Source organism: Phocoena phocoena, chromosome 17, assembly GCF_963924675.1.
Source record: "Phocoena phocoena chromosome 17, mPhoPho1.1, whole genome shotgun sequence".
NCBI lineage: Eukaryota > Metazoa > Chordata > Mammalia > Artiodactyla > Phocoenidae > Phocoena > Phocoena phocoena.
In genome coordinates, this window is record NC_089235.1 from 64,774,048 (window position 1) to 64,801,319 (window position 27,272).

The 27,272-nt window shown below is 46.8% G+C and overlaps 1 protein-coding gene across 1 annotated transcript; it reads left to right on the top strand.

The window, feature by feature from the left end:
- Positions 1 to 5,219: 5,219 nt before the first annotated feature.
- ZHX2 (zinc fingers and homeoboxes 2) lies at positions 5,220 to 21,818 on the top strand. Its single transcript, XM_065895616.1, has 2 exons — positions 5,220 to 7,958; positions 20,576 to 21,818. The coding sequence occupies exon 1, from the start codon at positions 5,438 to 5,440 to the stop codon at positions 7,952 to 7,954; it is 2,517 nt and encodes an 838-aa protein (XP_065751688.1). The 5' UTR covers positions 5,220 to 5,437; the 3' UTR covers positions 7,955 to 7,958; positions 20,576 to 21,818.
- Positions 21,819 to 27,272: the final 5,454 nt, after the last annotated feature.

Here is a 27,272-nt window from a genome sequence, read left to right on the forward strand (position 1 = left end):
ACTGGTCTGCATCAGCAGCAGTGCCCTCAGGGTAGCCACTCTGCAGTTAATTTAACATTCAACCAATCTTTATGGAAAGCATACTGTGGACCAAATACTGCTCTAGGCTCCGGGGAAACCACAGTGAAGAGTTCCTGCCTTTGTGGAGTTTATATTCTAGAACAGCGCCGTCCGGTAGAACATCCCTCAATGAGAGCGATGTCCCGCATTATTTAATACAATAGCCACCAGCCACGTGCAGCTACTGAGCAGTCGAAATGTGCCTGGTGCAACTGAAAACTGGATCTTAAATTTTATTTAATTTTAATTAATATAAATGTAAAGAGGCACATGTGGCCAGTGGCTGCTGTATTAGGAGAAAATGGGTAGATACTCTCTCCTGCCTCTTCCTTTAACCACAAAAATATAAGTAAATTTTGAATATTAAAAAGTGCTATGCAGGGAACTATACTCAATATCTTGTAATAACCTATAATAGAAAAGAATCTGAAAAGGAATATATATGTATATTGGGTTGGCCAAAAGTTTGTTTGGGTTTTTCTGTAAGATCTTACAGAACCCTATATATATATATATATATATATCTATCTGTATAACTGAACAATTTTGCTGTACACCTGAAACTAACACAACATTGTAAATCAATTATATCTCAGTGACTATATATATATATATATATATATATATATATGGTGCTATGAAGAAAGCAAAGCAGGGAGAGAGTGACTGGGGAACTGGGAGAGGCAGTATTTTACATGGAATGGTGGTCAGGAAAGGCCTCTCTGTGGAAGGGTGACTTTCACATGGAGCCGTGAAAACCGAGGAGCTCTAGGGGTGGACTTCCTGGCAAAGGCCCTGTGATGGAAGGGATACACCTGTTCCAGCAGCTGGAGTGATAGGGACAAGTGGAGAGGGGAGCAGGGACCAGAACGGGCCGGGGTTGGAGTTCACTCTGATGGGACCCAAGAGAGGGCTTCATGCAGAACAGTGTCCTGAACTGATTCCTACCTTAAAATCTCCCTCTGCATGACTATCATCAAAAAGAATACAAGAAACAAATGTTGGCAGGGATGTGAAGAAAAGGGAACCCTCATGCACTGTTGGTGGGAATGTAAATTGGTGCAGCCACTGTGGAGAATAGTATGGATGTTCCTCAAAAACTAAAAATAGAACTACCATATGACCCAGCAATCCCACTCCTGGGTATATTTTGTAAAAAAAAAAAAAAAAAAAAAAAGTACTAATTTGAAAAGATATATGCACCGCAGTGTTCATAGCAGCATTATTTACAATAGCCAAGATATGGAAGCAACCTATGTGTCCATCAACAGATAAATGGATAAAGAAGATGTGATACACACACACACACACACACACAATGGAATACTACTCAGCCTTAAAAAGAATGAAATTTTACCATTTGCAACACCATGGATGGATTTGGAGGGTATTATGCTCAGTGAAGTAAGCCAGACAGAGAAAGACAAATACAAATCACTTATATGTAGAATCTAAAAAGTACAACAAACTAGTGAGTATAACGAAAAAGAAGCAGACTCACAGATACAGAGAACAAACCAGTGGTTACCAGTGGGGAGAGGGAAGGGGGAGGGGCAAGATAGGAGGAGAGGATTAAGAGGTACAAACTGTTAGTCATAAAATAAGCTACAAGGATATATTGTACGCCATGAGGAATACAGCAAATATTTTGTAGTACTATAAATGGAGTATAACTTTTTTTTACAAGTTTTTTTGTGTGTGTGTGTGTGCGCGGTACGCGGGCCTCTCACTGTTGTGGCCTCTCCCATTCCGGAGCACAGGCTCCGGACGCGCAGGCTCAGCGGCCATGGCTCACGGGCCCAGCCGCTCCACGGCATGTGGGATCTTCCCAGACCAGGGCTCAAACCCGTGTCCCCTGCATCGGCAGGCGGACTCTCAACCACTGCACCACCAGGGAAGCCCCCTGGAGTATAACTTTTAAAAACTGTGAATCACTACATTGTATACCTGTAATTTATATAATATTATACACCAACTATACTTCAACTTTTAAAAAACCTTTAGAGATTAAAAATAACATTTAATTGCTTTTCAGTACCAAAATGAATTTCAAACCATAAATAAAGCCCATTAAGAAGCAGAAAGAAAATCCCTGTGCTGCTCTAGAGAGGAAGTAAGCAGGAGGCCTGTGGGAGGCTTCCAGACGGGAGACGGAAGTGGTCCGATACTGGGTTTATTTTGAAGACAGAGTCAACAGGATCGCTGATGGACTAATTTGGGGGTGAGGTAAAGAGGATTTTGGCCTGAGTGTGCCATAGAGATGGAGATGAAGAGCTGTAGACATGGGGGGGGCAGTGGGCAGGACCCATGTTTGAGGGGGAAAATCAAGTCTGATGTTCAGCTAAACATGTCAAAAAAAGACACAGCTCCCCTCTGCTCTGCTGTGCCCATCTCCTGTCCTCACCAGTGCCCTGAGGGACCCTCACCCACTTCTGATGAAATTGCCCAGCATCACTTTGTTATAAAGCAGAAACTAACACACAATCGTAAAGCAATTACACTCCAATAAAGGTGTTAAAAAAAAGAAAGAAATTGCCCAGCATGAAAATGCCTCCGAGTGGCCGTTTCTGGGTTCACAGGGGAGGGATGCCCCTCCCCCAAGTCCTGCACAGGTTTGTCACCTGACCCCCTAAGCAGATAAGTGGGGCCCCAAGTCCCAGAGGGTTGCTCTTGAAAATAAGTCCATTAATTCTTCCTTGAGCCCTCTCTTCAGTGGAACTCAAACCTAGGCCAGTGGGAGGGACGGGAGAGGATATGCTATCTCCTCATCCCCTTTCCCCCGGATGTCATGTCGGCTACCCCTGTTTCCAAACACACAATGAAAGGCCATCCTCTATGGAAGCCCGTGCATTTAGATACTCAGCGTGGTCCAGCCCATCACTTCCCCTGTGGGGGTTCTGTTAACATAACCTACCTTATAATAAGCAAATTGTCCCTGTACTCCTAAATTAACATTTGTTTAATGCAATTCCAGTCAACATTCTAACAGAATCTTATCTTGCAGATGATTCTGACTCATGAGAACTGATTTACATTAATGGGTGATCAGAATAGCCCAGAATCATTTGGCAAAAGAAGAATGATAAAGAGAAACTCACTCTACCAGATGTTAAAACATGCTCTAATCTACAAAAAGAAATTTAAGTGAAGCATAAGTGTAGGGCTCAAGAGCTAGATAAGAGGTACAGAACAGATAATCCAGAAACACCCCAGTATATAGAAAAATTCAATGTATGGCCAAGGTGGCTTCACAAATTAGTGAGAAATAAATAACACTATACATGCTATTGAGATAATTGATAACTTTCAAGAAAAAATGGTTAGAATTGTATCTCACAGCTTACCCCAAGATCAGTTCGGTTCAAGTCCAGACAAGTTAAATGTAAAAAATAAAGCCAAGGGCTTCCCTGGTGGCGCAGTGGTTGAGAGTCCGCCTGCCGATGCAGGGGACGCGGGTTCGTGCCCCGGTCCGGGAAGATCCCACATGCCGCGGAGCGGCTGGGCCCGTGAGCCATGGCCGCTGAGCCTGCGCGTCCGGAGCCTGTGCTCCACAACGGGAGAGGCCACAACAGTGAGAGGCTCGCGTAACGCAAAAAAAATAAAAAAATATAAAGCCAAAACACTCTATGAAAACATAGAATAATAGGTCTCAGCTATCAAAGCAGGGAATCACCTTCTAAATGTAAAATCACAATGAAAGAAACCACAAGAGGAAAAGATTGATAAATTTGCCATCTAAAAATAAAAAATTTCTACCTGTAAAACATGAAAAAATACCATATGCAAAACTAAAAGGTAAATGACAGACTGGAAAATTTTTGCAACAAATATAGAAAGGTACTAATGTTTTTAATATAGAGAGAACTCATAAATTAATAATAAAACCACTGGGCATCACAATATAAAAATGACATAGGGACTTTCCTGGTGATCCAGTGGGTAAGACCCTGCGCTCCCAATGCAGGGGGCCCGGGTTCGATCCCTGTTCGGGGAACTAGATCCCGCATGCATGCTGCAACTAAGAAGTCTGCATGCCACAATTAAAGATCCTGCATGCCACAACTAAGACCCGGCACAGCCAAAATAAATAAATAAATGATTTTTAAAAATAATAATAAAGTATGTTTTTTTAAATGGCATAAATCCACAATTCACAAAAGAATACAAATGGCAAGTGAATCTTTGAAAACTGTTCACCCTTATTAGCAATCAAGAGAAGCACCAAAGCATATTAAAGCAGTTTTCCCATATCTAATTGGCCAGGCTTTTTAATGGTAATATTTCATGTAAGCTAAGTGGTGAGTCGGGCACTCATTCACTGCCGGCGAAAAGGCCAAATGATGCAAAAACTTGGCCATATGAGTCAAGAGAATGTAAAATGTTGACCTCCTTTGACCCAGTGCTTTTACTTCAGAAATAAGGACTAAGGGTATTGACTACAATTTTGTCGAGAAGAGCCAAAAATTAGGAATAAATGTCCAACAAAAGTCCAATGGCTAATTACATCATGTATGGTATATCCCTACAATGTAATGTCATGCAGCCATTTCTTAATCATGCTTTTGCTCAAAGTTTGTGAAAATGGGAAATGTTCAAGTGAAATGAAGGAACTACGAGATTTGGGGCAATGTTTTTCTTTTTTATACTTTGATACCTTTTCTGGATTTTCTATAGTGATTTTACCTTTATGATAATAAACGAAACATTCATATCCATTTCCTAACTCCTATATAAATTCCACTTGCCAGCCCCAAGCAAGCATCTTGCTTCTGATGTACCATCCATAAAAGCGGCTTGCGAACCCAGCCAACACTTCACTGCAAGGTTCCCTCCAGCACCCTACCCACCACTTCATAAGATCTCAGTGCCCTTGTTGCTTTTCTGTATCCCTTGGTCTCTAAACATGAATGAGTGACCTGCATCTTCATTTGCTTGCTTTGGGCCCGTCCCCACTGCCCTTCCCAGAGAATGGAAGAGAAGAAAAATGTGATCTTTCATGTTTAGGAGTACCCACGCTCACACCATCTGTGCGCACCTGGGTATTTGCTTTGGGTGCCAGTTGGGATGGGTCATGGGAGCAACTTAGAAAGAAATGCTATTTCCTTTTGCCCTGTGAGGAAACACTGACACCCTCTTTGTTCTTGTCCCACAGATATGATGCTGCCTCTTGTGTTTAGCCATTGGAACAGTTACAATCTTCTGCACTGAAATCATTCTGGAAACTCAAGCACCAGACTTCAGCGTTCAAGTGAAGCCAAAGCCATCGGAGCGGGGCATAAAGCCAAAAGCCTTTTATCTTAGTAGTTCCAAAACTTTCACTGCCCCTTCCCTACCCGCCCCCATCCCCCAAATAAGCCATTGCACACAGACAGACAGCATGGCGAGCAAACGAAAATCCACAACCCCGTGCATGGTTCGGACGTCACAAGTAGTAGAACAAGACGTGCCCGAGGAAGGAGACAGGGCCAAAGAGAAAGGACTCGGCACGCCACAGCCCGAAATGGCCAAGGACGCTTGGGCAGCAGAACCTGAAAACTCTTCCAAAGAAAATGAAGTGATAGAGGTGAAGTCTACAGGGGAAAATCAATCCAAAAAACTCCAAGGTGGTTATGAATGCAAATACTGCCCCTACTCCACGCAAAACCTGAACGAGTTCACGGAACACGTTGACACGCAGCACCCCAACGTGATTCTCAACCCGCTCTACGTGTGTGCCGAGTGTAACTTCACAACCAAAAAGTACGACTCCTTGTCTGACCACAACTCCAAGTTCCACCCCGGGGAGACCAACTTCAAGCTGAAGCTCATCAAACGCAATAATCAGACCGTCTTGGAGCAGTCCATCGATGCCACCAACCACATCGTGTCCATCACCACCAGCGGCCCCGGAAGCGGGGACAATGACCCCGGGATCTCGGTGAGTAAAACCCCCATCATGAAGCCAGGGAAACCGAAAGCCGATGCCAAGAAGGTGCCCAAGAAGCCAGAGGAGGCCGCCCCTGAGAACCACGTGGAAGGGACCACCCGCCTGGTGACAGACGCGGCTGAGATCCTCTCAAGACTAGGGGGCGTGGAGCTCCTCCAGGACACGTTAGGACACGTCATGCCTTCTGTCCAGCTCCCACCAAATATCAACCTTGTCCCCAAGGTCCCCGTGCCGCTGAACACTACCAAATACAACTCTGCCCTGGACACCAACGCCACCATGATCAACTCCTTCAACAAGTTCCCTTACCCAACGCAGGCTGAGCTGTCCTGGCTCACAGCTGCTTCCAAACACCCGGAAGAGCACATCAGAATCTGGTTTGCCACCCAGCGCTTAAAGCATGGCATCAGCTGGTCCCCGGAGGAGGTGGAAGAGGCCCGGAAGAAGATGTTTAATGGCACCATCCAGTCAGTGCCCCCAACGATCACTGTGCTGCCCGCCCAGTTGGCCCCCACGAAGATGTCACAGCCCATCCTCCAGACAGCGCTTCCGTGCCAGATCCTCGGCCAGACCAGCCTCGTGCTGACTCAGGTGACCAGCGGGCCGACGACCGTCTCTTGCTCCCCCATCACGCTCGCCGTGGCCGGAGTGACCAACCACGGCCAGAAGAGACCTCTAGCGACTCCCCAAGCTGCCCCCGAGCCCAAGCGCCCACACATCGCTCAAGTGCCAGAGCCTCCGCCCAAGGTGGCCAACCCTTCGCTGACCCCGGCCAGCGACCGCAAGAAGACAAAGGAGCAGATCGCACACCTCAAGGCGAGCTTCCTCCAGAGCCAGTTCCCCGACGATGCTGAGGTCTACCGGCTCATCGAGGTGACCGGCCTCGCCAGGAGTGAGATCAAGAAGTGGTTCAGCGACCACCGGTATCGGTGTCAAAGGGGCATCGTCCACATCACCAGCGAATCCCTTGCCAAAGACCAGCTGGCCATCGCGGCTTCCCGACACGGCCGCACTCACCACGCATACCCAGACTTTGCCCCGCAGAAGTTCAAAGAGAAAAGCCAAGGTCAGGTGAAAATCCTGGAAGACAGCTTTCTGAAAAGCTCTTTCCCGACCCAAGCAGAACTGGACAGGCTAAGAGTGGAGACCAAGCTCAGCAGGAGAGAGATCGACTCCTGGTTCTTGGAGAGGCGGAAGCTTCGTGACAGCATGGAACAGGCCGTCCTGGATTCCATGGGGTCCAGCAAGAAAGGCCCAGACTCGGTGGCCCCCAATGGTGCTCTGTCTCGACTCGACCAGTTCTCCAGCGCCCAGGTGCCTGGTTCTTTGCCCAGCCCTTCACCAGCAATTACAAAAAATCAAGAACAGGTTCATCTCCTGAGGAGCACGTTTGCAAGAACCCAGTGGCCAACCCCCCAGGAGTATGACCAGCTGGCAGCAAAGACCGGCCTGGTCCGAACTGAAATCGTGCGTTGGTTCAAGGAGAACAGATGCCTGCTAAAAACTGGAACCTTAAAGTGGCTGGAGCGGTACCAGCAGCGGCACGTGGCGGATGATCATGGCTACGACGCCCCGTCGAGGAGGGCGGCAAAAGCCGTCATCGCCGAGAGCTCGAAGAACGGGAGCGAGGGCGGTCCGCAGTATCACAAGGACCCCAAAAAGCTCTGCAAAGAGGACTTGGAGAAGCTGGGCCCCAGGATGAAAGCAGGCGGCGAGCAAGCAAGAGACGGTTTGCTGGCAAAGCCCTCGGAGGCCACCTCGGACAGATCAGAGGGCAATAGTCGGGACGGCCAGGGCAGCGACGAGAATGAGGAATCGGGCATCGTGGATTGGGTGGAGGTGACGGTCGGAGAGGAGGACGCCGTCTCAGACAGGTCGGACAGCTGGAGTCAGACGGCAGCAGAAGGTGCGGCGGAACTGGCCGACTCGGACTCCGACAGCGTCCCTGCTGAGGCCAGCCAGGCCTAGACAGGTAACGCCAGCTGTCCCCCCGGGAGCCAGGGCAGGAGGCTGGGTTTCTTTCTTTCTATTGGCACAGTCGATACAGGTGTTGGGTACAGAGATATGGACACAGATCATGGGTTCTTCTTTCAAGCTCTTTTAAGACAAGGGAAGAAGAATAGGTGTTGCTAGATTTTATGTTTTTATTTGCAAGGTAGTGCTGGTAGGTGACAGCATCACTGCCTGTGGCCTTTGGGGGGTCCATCCGTTCTAAAGTCTAGTAACAAGGTAACACAACACAAGGCCTGTTTTGTGTTCACTGGTGTAAGAGACAAACATGAAAGGATATGTCTTTTCTTTTTGGATTTTTTAAAGAATAAGTGTCTACGTTTACTGAATAAAAATTTGGGATTGTTTCCTTTAACCTGAAAGGTTTTGAAAGTACCTGGTATTTACCTCACCGCGGCTGAAGGAAGGTGCGCCCATGTATGTCTCATTAAGTAACACCGCTTGTTGCTGTGCTGATGGGGTCCCCAGAGCCCCTTCAAATCTGGAAGAGACTGGTGTAAATTAGGTCTGTGGAGCCACAAAAGCCTGGAAAGGGAGGTTACCATGGTCACTAATGGCCATGTCATCCACAAAACGGGACGTGCCACCCAAGCCCTTGGTGTTTGTGTCTGTGCAAATCAGGGCCTGAAGCATGGCAGCTTTCTTGATGGTATGTTTAGAAAAGGGGGCGGGGTGGGGGGGGGATGGTAGAGAGAGGGATACAGGAGGGAAAGGTCTACCTTGGCCAAAGCCGAAGTATTCCAAGGGCAGCTTAGAACCAGGAGGGAGATGCACAATTTACAATTTACAATCTGCCCAGCTTGGCTTCTCCAGAGGCCACTTAAAAGGCAATGGAAGCCCCACGCCACCGCCATGTCATCTTTAAACATAGTGAAAGGTAAAAACCTCTAGAATGATTGATAAGGTCCCCAAGGGAGCCCTGGAAACTACCATACCTTTTTATTTATGAACTCGGACAACTTTGGCCAGCCATGTCCCTCATTAATTCATTTATTCAGTAATAAAACGAGGCACCTGGCAAATAAATAAAGTCCTCTAGAAACCTTATTTTAGCCGGTGCCATCAGTTATTAAAAGAGCAATTTAATGAGCAGCCAATCACAGAATGCCATCAAGTCTTTCTCCTCCAACTTTGCAGGAGGAAGTGGTAATGGGCTGCGGATGAGGAAGGTGAGCTAGTGATAGGAGGGGTTAAAGGGCATTACGCATCGCACCAACCACCCACCTCCACCCGGCAACAACGGTTTCATCCGCCCTCTGGCCATTTTCTTGCTTCTTATAAGAATCTACCAGGGACTACCGTGGCAGTCCAGTGGTTAAGACTTTGCCTTCCAATGCAGGGGGTGCGGGTTCGATCCCTGGTCGGCGAGCTGAGATCCCACGTGCCTTACTGGCCAAAAAACCAAAACATAAAACAGAAGCAATTTGTAACAAATTCAATAAAAAAAAAAAAAAGACCCTACCAAACCAGCCCATACCCCCTTGTTGAAGTGAAGGAGCAGTTTTTTTTGTTTTTTGTCCAATCAGATTCTGCCTAAAAGCTCCTAGTTTGCCCCGTCTTCCATCCCAGATTGTTCTGATACATAAACATAAGTCTACGTGATTGCTTTTTCCACCTACCACACAGTAGACAGTTGGGTTCAATTCAACTCAACAAATATGTCCTGAGCGCCTCCTGTGTGCGGGCGAACGTGCTAGGCACTAGAGAAGACAAGATGAAGAAGATAGAGTCCTCCTTCACCTAGAGCTCAGTCAGACCAACAAGAAGGGAAATTGCTCTTCCTTTATTCGCCAGGGTGCTCTGTGGAATGATGGAGACGTGCGTGTAGGAGGGGCACCCAGGCTGGGAGTCAGGGAAGGCTTCCTGGAGGAAGGGACAGCTGACTCAGGAGCTAGCCAAGTGCACAGACAAGGAAAAGAGTGTTTCAAGTGGAAGGAAGAGCCAAGCAAGGGTCCAGAGACAAGAACAGGAATGGTGCAGTTGAGGAACCAAAAGAGGTTTGGCGTAGCCAGAAAGTTGAGTTTGGGATTCAGCAAACAATGAGAAGAGGCAAACTAAAAAAACCTCATGGCTTTCCACAGCAGGCAAAAGTTATTCTGAACCAGTTGTGTTTGCTCAATTTGGATATAAGGATGCTAATTGTTCCTGTGTCCAGAGTGAGCTCTGGATGCACATCGCTGAGTGGGAGGTATCCAGGGATGGCAGCCCCCCAGAGGCCCCCAAGGCCACCTGTCCCCATCTTTTCTCTCCCAAACTATACCAACACCAACAGTTGACAGCGCCCATCTGAGTTAGTTGCCACTGTGCTTGACCCCCACCTGAGGCCCAAGAGAAGGAGAAGCGGGGAGAAATGCTGAAACCATAAAGAGAAGCTTTGGCGGGGGAGGGAGGAAGGGAGGAAGGGAGGGAGGGAGGGAGGGAGGGAGGGAGGGAGGGAGGGAGGGAGGGAGGGAGGGAGGGAGGAAGGAAGGAAGGAAGGAAGGAAGGAAGGAAGGAAGGAAGGAAAGGAAGGAAGGAAGGAAGGAAGGAAGGAAGGAAGGAAAGGAAGGAAGGAAGGAAGGAAGGAAGGAAGGAAGGAAGGAAAGGAAGGAAGGAAGGAAGGAAGGAAGGAAGGAAGGAAGGAAGGAAAGGAAGGAAGGAAGGAAGGAAGGAAAGGAAGGAAGGAAGGAAGGAAGGAAGGAAGGAAGGAAGGAAGGAAGGAAGGAAGGAAAGGAAAGGAAGGAAGGAAGGAAGGAAGGAAGGAAGGAAGGAAGGAAGGAAAGGAAGGAAGGAAGGAAGGAAGGGAAGGAAGGAAGGAAGGAAGGAAGGAAGGAAGGAAGGAAGGAAGGAAGGAAGGAAAGAAGGAAAGAAGGATGCAAGGCTTCCTGAGTTCAGAGGCTGAGCTGGGCGCTGTGGCCACAGATGGTCTCATTCAATTCTCCTAGCGGCCCTGAGAGGTAAGCTTCTCTATATTTTTATAAAACCAGAAACTGAGACTCAGAAACCAAGGAACTTATCCACATTCTCCCAGCCAGCACCTCGGTTTCACTCCGGAGCCTTCATTCTTCCTACTGCCGTTTCTGCCTCTTTATTTCTGACAGAAATTCCCCATTTCTGATTGATAGCACCTCCCACCCCTGACCCGCTCCTGTGGCGGCAGATACCTAGGGTTTTTAGAGTTGACTTTTGAATTAACATCAAATAATTCAGAGATGTAGGAACTAGTCAAGTCCCCCCAAAAAACAGGAACTCCCAGGAACCGCTCTTTTATGTTTATTTATGACGAACGCCACAAGTGTGTGCTAGAAAACATTCCTAAACAACATGCTAGGATCTACTCAACACCTGTGACATCCGATATCCCTAATGGGCCTCCTGATACTTTTCAGGTGCCACTGAATTGAGAAAGGGGCCGCCGTCTCTGTGCCGGTGGCGGCAGCCGAAAGTTCTCCCAAAAGCACCCCTTCAAGGAAGCTTCCAACCTCGAGGGGAAAAAAACCTCTCCAGATACTTCACAGCTTTTATGAACCAAACACATGGGTCTCTTGAAATTCATAAATATTCAGTGATGTCTTTATTTAAACACATATTTATTTAGGAACCTGCAGTTGCCACACATATAATAATCCTGGGAATGATGCATGGTTTTGATTTCATGAAAGGTGTTATGTGATGCACATATGAGAGAGAGAGAGAGAGTGAGAAAAAACTTGGGTAAGCAGCTGGGCGCTGATTCTAGGATGGGATTTCCTCTGTGGGAGTGAAGCGTACCCACCCCGACCAATTCCTCTGGCTGAAGCTTGGAAAGGCTCAGGACAGTATTCGAATGTCCAGGCTCACCCTGGCCGTGAGATTAGACACAAAGATGAGGAATCCTTCCCAAGCCTTGAATTGGGGCATCTTGATTCAGTCTCTGGGTCCAAACAATTTTCAAGCCATCCACTGAGAGATCTGTCCTGGTTAGAGGCCAAAAAATAAACTCCTCCTTTCCTAAAAATGAGTCAGAACACTTGAGCCAGAGAATGTCAGACATATGCCTTGATGGTTGGCCAAACGAAATTGCCCGGCTCTGCTACCACGAAGAATTTCCATTTATTTGTATATGCCATGTGTTCAGCATTCTTCCCAGCACATCTATTAAGTCATTTACACTTCATGACAACCTTCTGAGAGAGGTACGGCTCGTTCCCCATTTTACAGAGGGCCAAACGGAGGCTCAGAGATGCTTGCCCTGGGTTCCTCAGCTAGCAGCTGGTGGAGCCTGGAGGCCCCCTCTCATCTGTCAGGTCACTGCCTGACCCAACCACCATGGCCCACCACCTTGCCAACAGTGGCACCACCATCACCGCCCAGGCCGGACCAATGGGACATGGTCATTTCTTAATTCTATGTGGAGTGGGAACTAATACACAACTATTCACTACTTTGCTGCCTCCTGATTTCTGACAATTTCCATCTCCTGAGAATTAGGGATGGCTTTGGGGAAGAGGTAAATCTGTGACATGTCAGAAAAAAAATATTTTCCATAGTTCAGCTTGCTTAAAATATTCAAGGCTGCCAACATTGGATCCTGGCTACAATTTAAGATCTAGGGTAGGTATACCCCCATCATCTGTTCAGATTAGCCGTCCAAATACAGATCTGTGAATGGATGGATGGATAAATGAAAATGTCGTAATTAACTATTTCCCTGTCTCTCCCCTATCAGACCCTTAAAGGCAGGCATCATAGGCCATTAATCTCTGAATCCCTCCGTGCCTGATTCAGAACAGATGCTTAACAACAGTTTATCGAACCAACCTGAGAATTAACAAAGATAGTTGGCTTCCAGTTATCCAGGATCTGGTACCTCAGTCCTTTGCTTCTCCTCATTTTTTTTTTTTTCTGTCACTCACTAGTCCCATCAGATGACAGCCGTCGGGGGAGAGGAACTGGGGACAAACTGCTTTCCCTGTGTGTGGGCAGCTTGAGGGAAAGGTCTGTTGGAGAATCGATCACTAGCTATTTACTGGGTGATACTTCTCAGGGACTGTACCTTAGCCTCGCTGCCCTGGTACCTCATGGAGGGTTAACTGCTATGACTTCCTTTTACCTAATTCTGGAGTTTCTCACACTAGGAATTTCCATTGTGCTTTAGGCAGCTTGTAGTGACTTAGGAGCGTAATGAAATCGAAGCCCCTCATTTTTCAGAGGAAGGATGCTAGCCCCAAGGAGTAGGAGCAACTAGTCCAGAGATGCTCATAGTCAGTGCCTTGGCTCATTCATCCATCAGTATTTGTGGAAAGCCTGCAGTGTGCCAGGCTCTGGAAGGCAGCAGTGCCCAGCATGTCCCTGCCCTCATGGAGCCCATAGTCTTTGACCAAATAATCTTCCATCAAACAAAAAGGAAATGTTGGGCTTCCCTGGTGGCGCAGTTGTTGAGAATCTGCCTGCCAATGCAGGGCACACGGGTTCGAGCCCCGGTCCGGGAAGATCCCACACGCCGCGGAGCAACTAGGCCCGTGAGCCACAACTACTGAGCCTGCACGTCTGGAGCCTGTGCTCCGCAACAAGAGAGGCCGCGATAGTGACAGGCCCGCGCACCGCGATGAAGAGTGGCCCCCGCTTGCCACAACTAGAGAAAGCCCTCGCACAGAAACGGAGACCCAACACAGCAAAAATAAATTAATTAATAAACTCCTAAATTTCCTAATTAAATAAATTAATTAATAAAATCTTCTTTAAAAAAAAGAAATTTTGCCAGGTGACAAGATTTTTTGAAGGAAAGGCGCATGGAACTGTGAGAATATAGATTAGGGCAATTTGACCTGATTTCGGGGGTTGGGCAAGGTTTCTCTAAACAAGCAGTGGATGAATTGAAATGCAAAAGGTTAAGTAGGAGTTGGCTGGGCAGAGAAACAGTCCAGGCAGAAGAAACCGCATACCCAAAGACCCTGAGACAGGAGGGAACTTGGTGTATCAGGGAACCTAAAAGGTGACTATCGTGGCTATGACTTGTCTGAGTTCACACTTCAAAGAAGTGTCGGATGTTCAGAGTTGACATAACGTAGGATAGTGTGAAATTTTCCTCATTCGCTGAGAAATTACTTATTCTTTCTCCGTGTCACCATGTTTTCCTTTTCTCAGTTCTAATTCAAATTAGACCATGCCCCTTCCCAATAAAAGAAAGTTGGACTCAGAAATATGACTGAGATTAGACTGAATAAATTACAATCACAGTGCTTGCTTTTCTATCCCATGGACCGCGGTGTTATTCTCTCTCAAGTCCACAGGACCTAAGGGAAATCCCTACAGGGAAAAGTAAAGAGAAATAGGAACAGAAAGCTAGCACATGGGAAAAGAATTCTAATTGTTTCATGCTTCCCCAAAGGTAAAGTAATAGGGAAACAGATTTTGCTGAAGAATTAGGTAGTACTTTTTAACATTCCAAGGTGTCGCCAAGATAGAAAGGGACAGCTGTGGGAGCCAGTGGGTTCCCTGTCCTGGACAGTGTTCAGGGAGAGGCAGGACATCCACTTGGTGGAAACGTTCGAACAGTGGCCATAAGAAAAGGGGCCCAGTGACTTTGCAGTTTCCCCCAAAGCTAAGAACTAGTGCTCTGGGATTAAGTGACCCATCGGGCAGTTGGTTCTCTACCGTGTGGAATGTCCCTGATCAAGTGGTAGGATTCCAGGCAGAAGCCCAGGGGCTTAGCAAGAGGCCACATAGTCAAAATCACTGTAGTACTCTTTAAAGCAAACAAACAAACAAACAAAAACCCTGAAATGTGAACTTTGTCATCAGTCTCGTGTAACCAGCCGCCTCTAACAGCACTGTGCTCTCTTCTTGTTTTTCATTCACTAACGAACATTTGAGTTTCCTCAGTGAGCCAGACTCAGTGCAGGGTGGGGGTCAGCAGTGAACTCTGTGGACATACGTTTAAAAAGGCGCACTGAGGGGTGTCTGGGAGCAGGGTCTTCTGTAGAAGCGACCTGCAGCTGGGACCTGCTGCCCAAGGGGAAGGCAGTGGGGCCAGGCTGTGTGCCCTTGGCATCCTGCATCTTCCCAGCCTCACTTTGAGAGTGTCGCCAGCTCCCACAGCCCAAGTCCTGCCCACCGCTACGTAGCCTGGGAGAGGTCAGAGGAGAATTGAAGTCCAGCAGTTCCAAGGGTGCTACTGGGGCCCAGAGCCATCCACAGACATCTGGAATCACTGAAAAAGCCAAAAAGAAGTGGCTTTGTCTCCCCTTCTCCAGGTCACCCTTTGGCTTTGCAATATGTTTTTTGTGGGGTTTTTTCTTTTGTTTTTTTAAGGGCCTTGTTCGGCATTTATTTTTCATTATTAATGCATATGGCTGGAGGATTATACATGTTCATCCCCATAAGACAGGGAAAAACACATTGTCATAAAAGAAAATGAAGATGATTCAAAGAAATGGAAAGATATCCCATGCTCTTAGATTGGAAGAATATTGTTAAAATGGCCATACTACCCAAAGCAATCTACAGATTTAATGCAATCCCTATCAAAATACTCATGACGTTTTTCACAGAACTAGAACAAATAATCCTAAAATTTACATGGAACCACAAAAGACCCAGAATTGCCAAAGCAATCCTGAGGGGAAGAAAACAAAGCTGGAGGCATAACCCTCCCAGATAAAACCATCTACAAAGCTATAGTAATCAAAACATGATGGTATTGGCACAGAAACAGACATATAGATCAATGGCACAGAAGAGCACAGAAATAAACCCACACACCTACGGTCAATTAATCTTCAACAAAGGAAGCAAGAATATGCAATGGAGAAAAAAGAGTCTCTTCAGCAAGTGGTGCTGGGAAAGCTGGACAGCCTCATGTAAATCAATGAAGTTAGAACACACCTTCTCACCATACACAAAAATAAACTCAAAATGGTTTAAAGATCTAAATGTAAGACATGACACCATAAAACTCCTAAAAGAGAATATAGGCAAAACATTCTTGGACAAAAATCGTAGCAATATTTTCTTAGATCAGTCTCCCAAGGCAATAGAAATAAAAGCAAAAATAAATAAATGGGACTTAATCAAACTTAAAAGCTCTTGCACAGCAAAGGAAACCATCAACAAAACGAAAAGACAAGCTGAGTGGGAAAAAATATTTGCAAATGATGCAACCAACAAGGAGTTAATATCCAAAACATACAAACAGCTCATACAACTCAGTATCAAGAAAACAAACAACCCAATCAAAAAATGGGCAGAAGACCTAAATAGACATTTCTCCAGAGAAGACATGCAGATGGCCAACAGGCACATGAAAAGATGCTCAACATCGCTAATTATTTGAAAAATGCAAATCAGAAGCACAATGAGGTATCACCTCACACCTGTCAGAATGGCCATCATCAAAAAGTCTACAAATATTAAATGCTGGAGGGGGTGTGGAGAAAAAAGAACCCTCCTACACTGTTGGTGGCAATATAAATGTGTATGTAAATACTATGGAAAACAGTACAGACATTCCTTAAAAATCTAAAAATAGAGCTACCATACGCTCCAGCAATCCCACTCTGGAAAAGATGAATACTCTTAATTCTAAAAGATACATGCACCCCAATGTTCATAGCAGCACTATTTACAATAGCCAAGACATGGTAACAATCCAAGTGCCCATCAACAGACTATTGGCTTAAGAAAATGTAATATATATATATATATATATATATATATATATGTAATAGAATACTACTCAGCCATAAAAAAGAATGAAATATTGCCATTTGCAGCAACATGGATGGACCTAGAGAATATTATACTTAATGAATCAGAGAAAGACAAATATTACATGATATCACTTATATGTGGAATCTTAAAAATGATACAAATGAATCTATATACAAAACAGAAACAGACTCACAGACAGAGAAAACTAACTTATGGTTACCAAAGGGGAAAGAGAGGGCAGAGGGATAAATTAGGAGTACGGGATTAACAGATACACACTACTAAATAGGAAATAGAAAAGCAGGAAGGATTTACTATATAGCACAGGGAACTGTACTGAATATCTTGTAATAACCTATAATGGAAAATAATCTGAAAAAATATTTATATATAACTGAATCACTTTGCTGTACACCTGAAACACAATACTGTAAATCAACTATACTTCAATTTTTAAAAAACTGTCAGATGGAGAACCACCTTAATATTGAGGTTTATCTAAAAAGCAAATGTTTACATATTTTCATTACTTTCAAATAAACTGAGAGCATAGTTGCTACGATATTTTATAATTCGTCAATAATCAGATTGTTTAAAAATTATTTGTTACAGAAAAATCACTGTGATAAAATCAACTTTTTCTTCTAATAATTTATACTTGATATGCGTTATAAGAGTGTAATATTAATAGGCAAGATAATTCAAGCAGCCTGACTGATCTCATTAACTAGTCATCTTCAAATTCAGAAAACAAAAGAAATCAATAAACAAAAATAAAAAGCAAATTTTTGCCAATCAGACAGGGTTCAGTTTTCTGTATATGAGAGAGAGGAGAGAGGAAATTTGTAAATTCTCACACACACAGGTGAGCTGACTTACCCCTAAGGCTGTAATTTTGCACCTGGCTTTCCTCAAGGAAAAAAGGAAGCAATATTTCTGGAGCACATGTATGTTTTGCACACCTCTTCTGTTGCCCTCCCAGCAGCCGGCTGATGATGAATTGTGGAAGTGAGGCTCAGGGAGGTTAGGTAACTGACCTCGGCACACAGCTCGGAAGTGGCTGACCCTGGATCCAGCTTTCTCTGACTCCATGGCTCTTTCCTCCCTGCTCCACGGCGGAGACCACAGTCCTGTGCTGAGCTGACGTTCCTCAGCCTGGTTGGGAGAAGGAAAAATCGCTCTTTACCCACCTTTGGCCTTGTTTTCCTGGAGTCTCGAGAACTGTTCACATGGACATCCACCCACAGGCAGCCTCCTTTCCGAAGACGGTGAAAGACCCAGTTTGCTGCGGGAAATCCTGTTCGGAGAGCACAGCAGGAGGCCGGCTGTGGTCCGTGTGCCCATCCTGGGTGCGTGTGGCCCTGCATGGGATCAGCGGTAAGGCACATGGTCCTCTTCAGCTGCCCGGGACCGCCAGCCTGTCTTTGAAGCAGACCTGCGCTCTCCTGTGCCACGTGACTCCCTGCAGCGAGCAGCTGTGAACGTAGGGCAAGGAGGGTCAGGTGTGGCGAGAAGCAGTGAAAGTTGGATTGACCGCAGTAGAATCCAGGTTCCGCCACTTACTACTTGCCTGACACCATTTAATCTCGCTACACCCCCATCTCTTCACTGCAGGTGGGCCTACCTCCCGGGTTACCAGGTTACCAAATGAGATGATCCATATCAGCACTTAGCATTGGGCCTGGCACATAATAAGCATGAGATATATTTAAGCTACTCTCACTGTTGTCACAACCATGATCGTTATTGCTTTTGACTGCCGCTGAGCAGTCATGTGACCCGGGGAAATCGCTTTTCTTCCCCCGAGCTTCCTTTTTTTTTTTCTCGTGAAATGTGTGATGTTGGCAGCATCACCTATAAGGATCCCTGTAGCTCTTACAATTCGGTGACATTTGCTGGATCACTTTTGGGTGGTACCAGGTCCCAAGGACACCCTGGAACCTGGTTGCATCCACAGACATTTCTTTTGCAAGCTGTTTCCTTAACTCCAGTATTCAGTCTTATTGTCGGGAGCATTTAGGGAATGTGGGTACATTTGACATCCAGACGTTAAGAATGACAAACAACATAGATAATCTGCTGATACCTTTGGCTGAGAAGTCTGGTATTCTTGCTCTTGGTCCCCTGCACAAGAAAAACACCAAAACTTCTCAGGGCCTTCTCGGCTACTTAGAGAAGTGACTGAGCAGTAACGCAGCCTTACCAGGAGGGAGGCAAAGAAAAAGCCAGTGTCTTCAGGAATCTACAGATTTGATCACCTTCCAGCCTGCCATGGAATCCTGACTACGTCCTTTACAGCCCCGAGCCCTCCCCTTGGATTCGTGCTCAGGATCCTTGGATCCCAGGAACCCACAGAGGAAATGGAGGTCAGCCTTAGTTTCCTGAGGCTGCCATCAAGTACCACAAACGGGGTGGCTTAACCGACAGGAATTTATTCTCCCATGGTCTGGAGACGGGAAGTCTGGTGCTGGCAGGGTTGCTTCCTTCTGAGGGCTGCGTGGGAACGTGTGTTCCTTGCTTCTCTGCTAGCTTCTGGCGGGTTGCTGGCAATCCTTGCCTTATAGATGCAACACCCCAATTTCTGCCTCCGTCTCCCCATGATGTTCTCCGTGTCTTTCTCCATGTCCAAATTTCCCCTTTTTATAAGGACACCAGCCCTATGGGATTAGGTCCCACCCTAATGACCTCATTTTAACATTGATCGCCTCTGTAAAGGAATTTCCAGATAGGGTTATGTTCTGAGGTACTATGGGTTAGGACTTCAACATATCTTTGGGGGTTGGGAGGACACAATTTAACCCATAAGAAGGTCCTTGGACTATTTTCGTTCCTTCAAAGTACATAAGAATTAAACACGTCTCCATACTGACTCAGCAAACACTGTTTAAGGGCACAGGCTCTGGAAATTGCCTGGGTTGGAATTTTGGCTCTGCCATTTTCTAGCTGTGTGATCTTGGGCAAGGTTTTTAGCTTCTCTGTGCTCAGTTTCCTCACCTGTAAAATGGGAATAACAATTTTATCTACACCTGAGGGTTGATAGAAACATTAAATTAAAAAATACACTTAAAATCTCTCATCTGGGCTTCCCTGGTGGCGCGGTGGTTGAGAGTCCGCCTGCCGATGCAGGGGACGCGAGTTCGTGCCCCGGTCCGGGAAGATCCCACATGCCGCGGAGCGGCTGGGCCTGTGAGCCATGGCCGCTGGGCCTGCGCGTCCGGAGCCTGTGCTCTGCAACGGGAGAGGCCACAACAGTGAGAGGCCCGCGTACCACAAAAAATAAAAAAAAAAATAAAAAAAAAAAAAATTTAAAATCTCTCATCTTATGATTATTTTATATCCTATTTGGAAAGGGTTCCATCTAACAAATACAACAAAAGCACATGTAATATTTACCACCCGCCTGGCACTATTTTATATGCTGGTGCATATATCAACTTCTTATCACAACTACTTTGTGGATGCTACTATCATCCCTGTTTTACAGAAGCAAAAACTAAGCCCTAGAGAGATTTTGACGTGTGTATGGCCCCATGGCCAGTACAGAGAGAACTCCCGACCCAAATCCAGGTGTGTCTGTTTCTGGGGCCTTTTAGGAACCATTGTGACTGGCTGCCTCTCCAGGAATAAGAAAAGGGTCTTGTAATGATGAAATGAATCACCTCCTTCACTTGCCCAGAAAGTCATCCTGTTTTCAAAGGCCTTATTCTGAACGCACTTCCCATAATGTTAGACTGTGGTCAGGAAACACACTTGTTTCTTTAAAACAGGGAGTTTGTCTCTCCTCCAGGTCCCAGGATGGCTTTGGAAGTGTCTCCCCAGGAGAGCCAAGGAGAGGCCACCCCCGATGCCTTGCACCCAGGGAATGATGGTCACCTCCCTGACATCTCTGGTTTTGTGTTGTCCTCCTAGGGAAGTCCATCAGAACTGCTGTGCTGATGAAGGGGACACTCTGTCTTCAAAGAGAGAAGAGAACTTCCGTCCCTGGCTGCGGGCCACCCTGGCCAGAGACTCCAAGTGCAACGCCTTCACTCGTACACACCTCCCCGAGGCCTGGTGGGAATTGTTCATAGTGCCAAAGTCCTACCACTGCGTTTTCCATGGGTCCTTGTAAATAGTTGGTTCCTGTGCCCAAGCCCCCGCCTCTTGCTGTACTGGAACCGATTTGTACAATGTGGGAAAATTTTGTTACCTTTTTAACCAAGGGCGACTTCCTTTTCCAGCACTACCATTGTAAGGTATTTTTCCAGGAGGGAGGGCTGATCACACGTGCTTTTCTCTTTTTTCCTTTCTTTTTTTTTTTATTTTATTAATTTGGGGGAGGGGGGGATGTTAGCATTAGTGCCATTATATCTACTGGATTTTAGGTAGGGAGAGTTCATTTTTAAAGGTAGTTTGAAATTTGGGAGATTTCTTCAGGGGAAAGGGCTGGGATTCAGGCATCTATCTTAACTTGGAGAGGGTTTTACAGATGACAGATCTTCCAAATCAAATCCATTTCTATTTCTTCCCCAGCCTCCTCTGGGGGTCCCTGTTTAGCCACACACAAGGCTTTCTGAACTGCCACCAGGCCGGTCTGGTTTTTTTGATGGCCTGGCCTCAGACCTTGGGCCGAGCCAGCACCCGGAGAACTGGGTAGCGGACAGCTACCCACCCTGAGCCCCTTTTTAGTGACCAGCAGAAAGGGCTCTCCCGGATGCATTAGCATCGTCATTACTTTTGTGAAATTAAAAGAAAAAGAGATCTTCGTGTCTAGATGGTACAAAGAGGAACAGCTTTGGTTTTCATCTCCGTTCCTAGCTGCCTTTTCTCAGTGTGGTATTGGACAGGATTTCAGCTTGAAGCTTCACCACGAATTGCTTTTTTTGTTTGTTTGTGTGTTTGTTTTGGGCCAATTTTAGCTTCCTGAGTGCACTTTTTTTTTTCCCTCAGTTAGTCCTAACTTCTAAAGAAGAAAAACCAGGAGACACATCTGGTGTAACTGTTGCAGTATGAGCTGTGTTTGCAGTCCCTTCCCCTGCCCACACTGCCCCTCATTTGAGTACACTGCAAAAATAAAAGGTTAGGGAGTTTGGAGGAAAAAAAACAATTTTTCTAACTTGTTGCTCATTTGTTGTAACTCAATAAAGCAAAGACTACACATTTTTATAACCTTTTCCTCTGCTCCTGGCTCTTCATTGCTGTCTGGCTCCCAGGGCACAGCCTGAGGGTTCCAACTCACCCATCTGTTTCAAATCCGTTAAGACCACACTTCTCATCTTCCGTCCTGGTGAGGCCTGACAGCGCCGGTGGGACTGTAAAAACAGGGGTTAAGTGTCGACGTGGGAATCTTCATCACATCTCTGTGACATAGAGAAGAAGTGAGTGACAGGCCCACCCTTCTCCGGGGTCTTCACACATAGACTCATAAAATGCTGCAGAGAAGAGCACAGGCGTGGGAATGAGACCTGCCTGCAGGCCACCGCTTTCTCTCGGGAGACCTCAGGCAAGTCACTTCTGTCCCGGGTTGCTGGTGACTGGGACACTGCCACTTCTCCGAGAAGGCCGGCTTTTGTGTCTCTGACCCGGTGAGGTTTAAAAAGCCCCTCGTTGTTCAAGGCGACCCTCGTTTAGACCAGTGCCTTTCGAGCTTGAGCAAGTAGCGGAATCACCTGGAAGGCTGGTTAGAGTTTCTAACTGAGTAGGTCTGGGTGGACCAGAGAACGTCCACTGCTCCCAGGTGAGGCTGGTACTGCCAGCTCGGGGTCCCAACATTGGGAATCTCTGGTCTAGATGTTTCATTTTCACAGGGACTTACAGACTTTTGGGCAGCTTATCCACCCCTCAGCCTCCAAACTCTCCCCATCCACCTCCCCCGCTGCAAAAAAAAACCAAAAATCCAACCTGCGCTTTTCTTATTACGAAAACAAAAGTGCCAAGTGGCTGTAGCTGGCTCATCTCCCGCTTCCTGCCTACGCTGCCTTTCCTGTCTGCGCTCCGAGCCGTGGACCATCCGCAGACCTCATCTCCTCATGCTGTCCTGTCCTTCCAGACCATCAATGAACGTCAGCCCATCCCAGCCCCCTCCAGCTTCTCCCTGGCAGGCAGCTGCCTTCCCCTCCTGCTAGTTACCACCCTTGCCGTTCCGCTTGCCACTCTCAAGCGATTTAAGTAAATTCTTCCAGCAAGGCAGCAGGAGATGCTATTAAATGCCTGAAGAAACCAAAGGGAAAACCTTGCCAGAACTTTTGTCTTTTTATTTTTAATTTCTGCACCAAAGAGAAAGCTTTGCTAATTGGTTGCAATGAAAATACACAGGGAAAACAGCTGTGCTCTTTTAAGCACCCAGCAAAATCTGACAAGCTACATCTCCCCCCCACCCCCGGGAATGATGAAAGGGTGGCAGAAACTAGGAGAGGGGTTCTTAAGGGGAATACACGGACAGGTGAGGTGGAAGAGAGCCGTGGAGTGGCGTGAACACCTGCTGGTTTTGTCTGCCCCGTACCTCTTTGCACGACATCTCTTCCTTTAGGGTTCACTTGTCTCCCCTTCTGTTCATCTGATTCTGAGGGGCTGCCCATCACGGTGACCCGCTCCCCTCCCACAGGACAAGCCTGGCGCTCCAGCCCCCTGTTCACCGAGCTGGGTGCAGTGTGATGCAGGCGCACTCAGATGCTGGGAGAGAGCTCCCTTTTTCCATTGAGATGACGAATGTGATCTTAGCCTGGAGCCATCAGCATCCAAACCTCCTGCCCGAGAGAGGAAGCCAGTCTGCGGGTGGCAAGAAGGAGGCCGAAAACTCAAGAAAAGAGGCAGAGGAGCAACGGAAGAAGAAAGAGATGATGGTGGCAGTGATGGTGGTGGTGGTGATGACAGTGGTGACATCATTTGAGTCCCTGGACCCTGCCATTCCTGAGGCCAGCTCCCTATCTTTCCAGTTTCATAAAAACCAACATACTTCTCTTTTTGACTTAGGCTAAAAACCTTTTGAATTGGGTTTCTGTTGCTAGAAACTCAGCATTCAGGATGGTTTGATGAGATTATGAGATAAAAAACAAAGGAAAGACAGTAAGTGTAAACAGCCCCATATAGCTGGTGGCTACTATACTGGATGTCCATCTCTAAGTCCTTGCTACTCAAGTGTGTTCCCTGGATCAGAAGTGGCAGCATCACCAGGGTGCTTGTTAGAAACGCAGAATCTCCAGCCCCTACCCCAGACCTGTTGAATCATAATGTGCAATTTCACACCATCCCCAGGTGACTCAACTGTTCATTCAAGTTTAAGAAACTCTGCTCTGAAGGCTTTGAAGGGCTCCTCGCCAGCCTCTTCCAGCACACTGAGGGCTGGGGGCGAGATGTGATACACCACAGAGCCTGTTTTCAGAGTGTAGACTCCAAGGCCTTGGGGAGCAGGAAGGCAGAGGCAGCAACAGGATGGAGATCATGTGGTACCCCAGGTGCGGGTGCCCTTGTCCTTCCAGACCACGTGGTGCACAGCTACTTCTAGCCAACAGCATGCGGAAATGACAGCTCTCACTGGCCTGCCACAATACAAGCTGGAGAGAACCGGGAGAGACGTCAGTTCCCTCCTACTGCTTCCTGAAAGCTCCCATCTGGAGCACCTAACAGCTGGATGTACTTACAAACCACAGTAGAGGCACCATCATTACCCCTGGGCGCTTGATCAATAAGAATGAATAAAAAAGACATCCAAGTACATCCCATGACATGTTGCAAGTCGGGTATCCTGTAGAGTGTAGGAGGCGCGTTGCGCTGGACTTTGAGGAAGGGAGATGACAAAGGTCTCCATCAGTAACTCGCATACCCTCTCCCAGAACCAGCCCCCAAAGCATTACAGACTGCCTCAGTCTGGATCCTTGAGAAAAAGAGACAGAACACTTAAACTGGGAAATTTAAGGGAAGTGCATTAAATGGATGTCCACACGGTGTGGGCAGGGCTTGGGGAAGCCAACAAGGGAGGATGTAGAGATCCTGGCCTGAAGGGGTAAGGGATGGGGCAGTTACTGGAACCTGTAAAGGATACATGCCTTCAATAAACCATGGTGACCCGGCAGGGGGAGAATCTGGGGAACAAATACCCTGACATCATTCTCCTCCTATCCTCTGCCCTCCTGCCACTTCCTCCCAATGGCCAAACCCAACCAGAAGTCAGAGGGTAAGGGGATCTGTTGGTCCAGTCCATCAGAGTCTGCCTCTCAGCACACAGAGCAGGTGAGGGAAAGGTGGGGGGGAGGGAACAGATGGTCCAACGCACACATCAATGTATGGGCTGGACCAAAGATGACAAATACACACCAAGGATGCTATATGCCCCACTCATGGCAAACATTAATAATCAACTGAAGCGCCTTTGGCTGCTGGGCTTCGACGGCCTTCACAATACTGAACACAGAGCCTCACCTTGAATCTATTAACCTTGGAACATGAGATGACACATTGGGTGGGTGCCCCTGGTTGCCTAGCTAGTATCCATTCCCTCATTCTTCCTCACTAACAGAACCAAGATATTGCCCAGGCACTGACATACCCCAGTCCCAGGACAGAAACTCAATTTCCCTTGCAGCCAGGAGCGGCCAATGAGATGCACACAGAAGGCTCTTGCATAGCTAGTACCTGTCTTCTTCCTCCCTTGTTCTTACCTTGTGTGCACTGCTGATCTTGAGACTACATCCTTAATAGCTTCTTTGAGCCCCTGAACCAGTGCCACAGCTGAAAGTTTTCAAACGTCTTGATATGTGAGAAAAATATCTATTCGTTTAATCCACCACTCATTGCATTTGTCTGATACTTGCATTCAAATGTGCTCGTAAGTGACACAAAACTTTTGTGCCATCCTTAGACTGGATATCAATCCTCTCACTCATGCATGAGTTCATTTATACCTGTGCCAATTGCCAGGTGAGAGATAAGTTATGTATAGTCTCCCTCCTCAAGGAAACTTGATATATATATATATATTTGTTTTTTTGCGGTACGTGGGCCTCTCACTGTTGTGGCCTCTCCCGTTGCAGAGCACAGGCTCCAGACACGCAGGCTCAGCGGCCATGGCCCACGGGCCCAGCCGCTCCGCGGCATGTGGGATCTTCCCGGACCGGGGCACGAACCCGTGTCCCCTGCATCAGCAGGCAGACTCCCAACCACTGCACCACCAGGGAAGCCCCTTGATCTATATTTTGAAGGATGAGTAGGAGCTGGCCAAATGGATAAATCAGAGGAAGGCACAAGATGCAGAAGTGAAAGAGTGTATATATACAATGTCAGGGTGTTACGTAGTAGAAATCCAACGAGGAGGCTATAACGTGTAACAAAAGAAGAAACCATCAGTTTTCAACAACCAACTTTGAAAAGCAACCAAGTCACACTGATTCAAACCCAGTCATAAAAAAACAGAAGTGATTATCCACTTGGAAAGACCCTGAAGAACTGCCAAAGAATTATGCTATTTGCTTGTATGATGGGAAATCAAAAAGTGTTTGGGATTTACCAAGATGAGTAAAATGTTGTATAAAACTGCTGTAAAGTGAAACAAAATACATTCGAAGTCTTTTACCTTGGAATTGCTTCCCATGGCTGAGTTTGGGTCACAAACCTTGGGATCAGGTCCATCTCTCCAAAGGATCTCCCAACTCCTTCCCCAGTCTCTTCCTCTGCCCACTCTGGTCTGCTTGCTGATTGGTGAGCACTCCCTGGGTCCACACAGTTTCTCCTCTCAGAATGTGCCCCTTCCCTATTTCTTCCAGTCCCAGTTGAAGTTTCACCAGACCAAGGAAAGGTACATCTTGGGTGACAGAGAGGCTGGATTTAAGGAAGACACACATATCCCAACTGGCTCTCTGGAAGCCCTGCTGCACTGAACTCCTGCATCAACAGGATGTAGTTCTAGATCTAACCACATATGGGTTAGTTGTTCAGTCTCCTCTTTGTGTTATGCTCCTCCTGGCCAGGAAATGTACTGAACATCTGTCCAGTATTCCTTCTCCATCTCTTTCAGCAACACTCACACCCCTTCCCACTGGGAGAGTCTTCTACAGACCTGCTCTTTCCCTGAGTCAACTCTAAGATGTTGGTGTGGCACCAGCACAGGACAGGATCCTTCTGTCCATGGGTAGTCATGTGATTCAGGCCTAACCAATCGTAGCACTATCTCTGACCTCAGTGAGTGCCCAAGGGGTACACACATGACCCAAGCTGGGCCAATCAGAGTCTTTCCTGAGGTTTAAAGAAATTGAAGCAGGGGGAGGGGAGAGAGAGAGAAAGAGATAGAAAAAAAGACAGAAGCAAGGAGAGAGAAAGAGAGAAATGACATCATTTTAGTATTTAGATCCAGTCAACCTTAAAGTTAGATACATCCCATCTTCCCCCAGTTATGTGTCAACAGATCCTCCTTTTGCTTAAAAATTAGTTTGAGTTGCATTACTTCATTCAGAAATGAGGGACTTCCCTGGTGGCACAGTGGTTAAGAATCCATCTGCCAATGCAGGGGACAAGGGTTCAATCCCTGGTCCAGGAAGATCCCACATGTCGTGGAGCAACTAAGCCCGTGTGCCACAACTACTGAGCCCATGTGCCACAACTACTGAAGCCAGCACACCTAGAGCCCATACTCCAC

What these genes read in the sequence shown, in the direction of transcription:
- ZHX2 (XM_065895616.1), top strand. Translation starts at nt 5,438, where the DNA reads ATGGCGAGCAAACGAAAATCCACAACCCCGTGCATGGTTCGGACGTCA.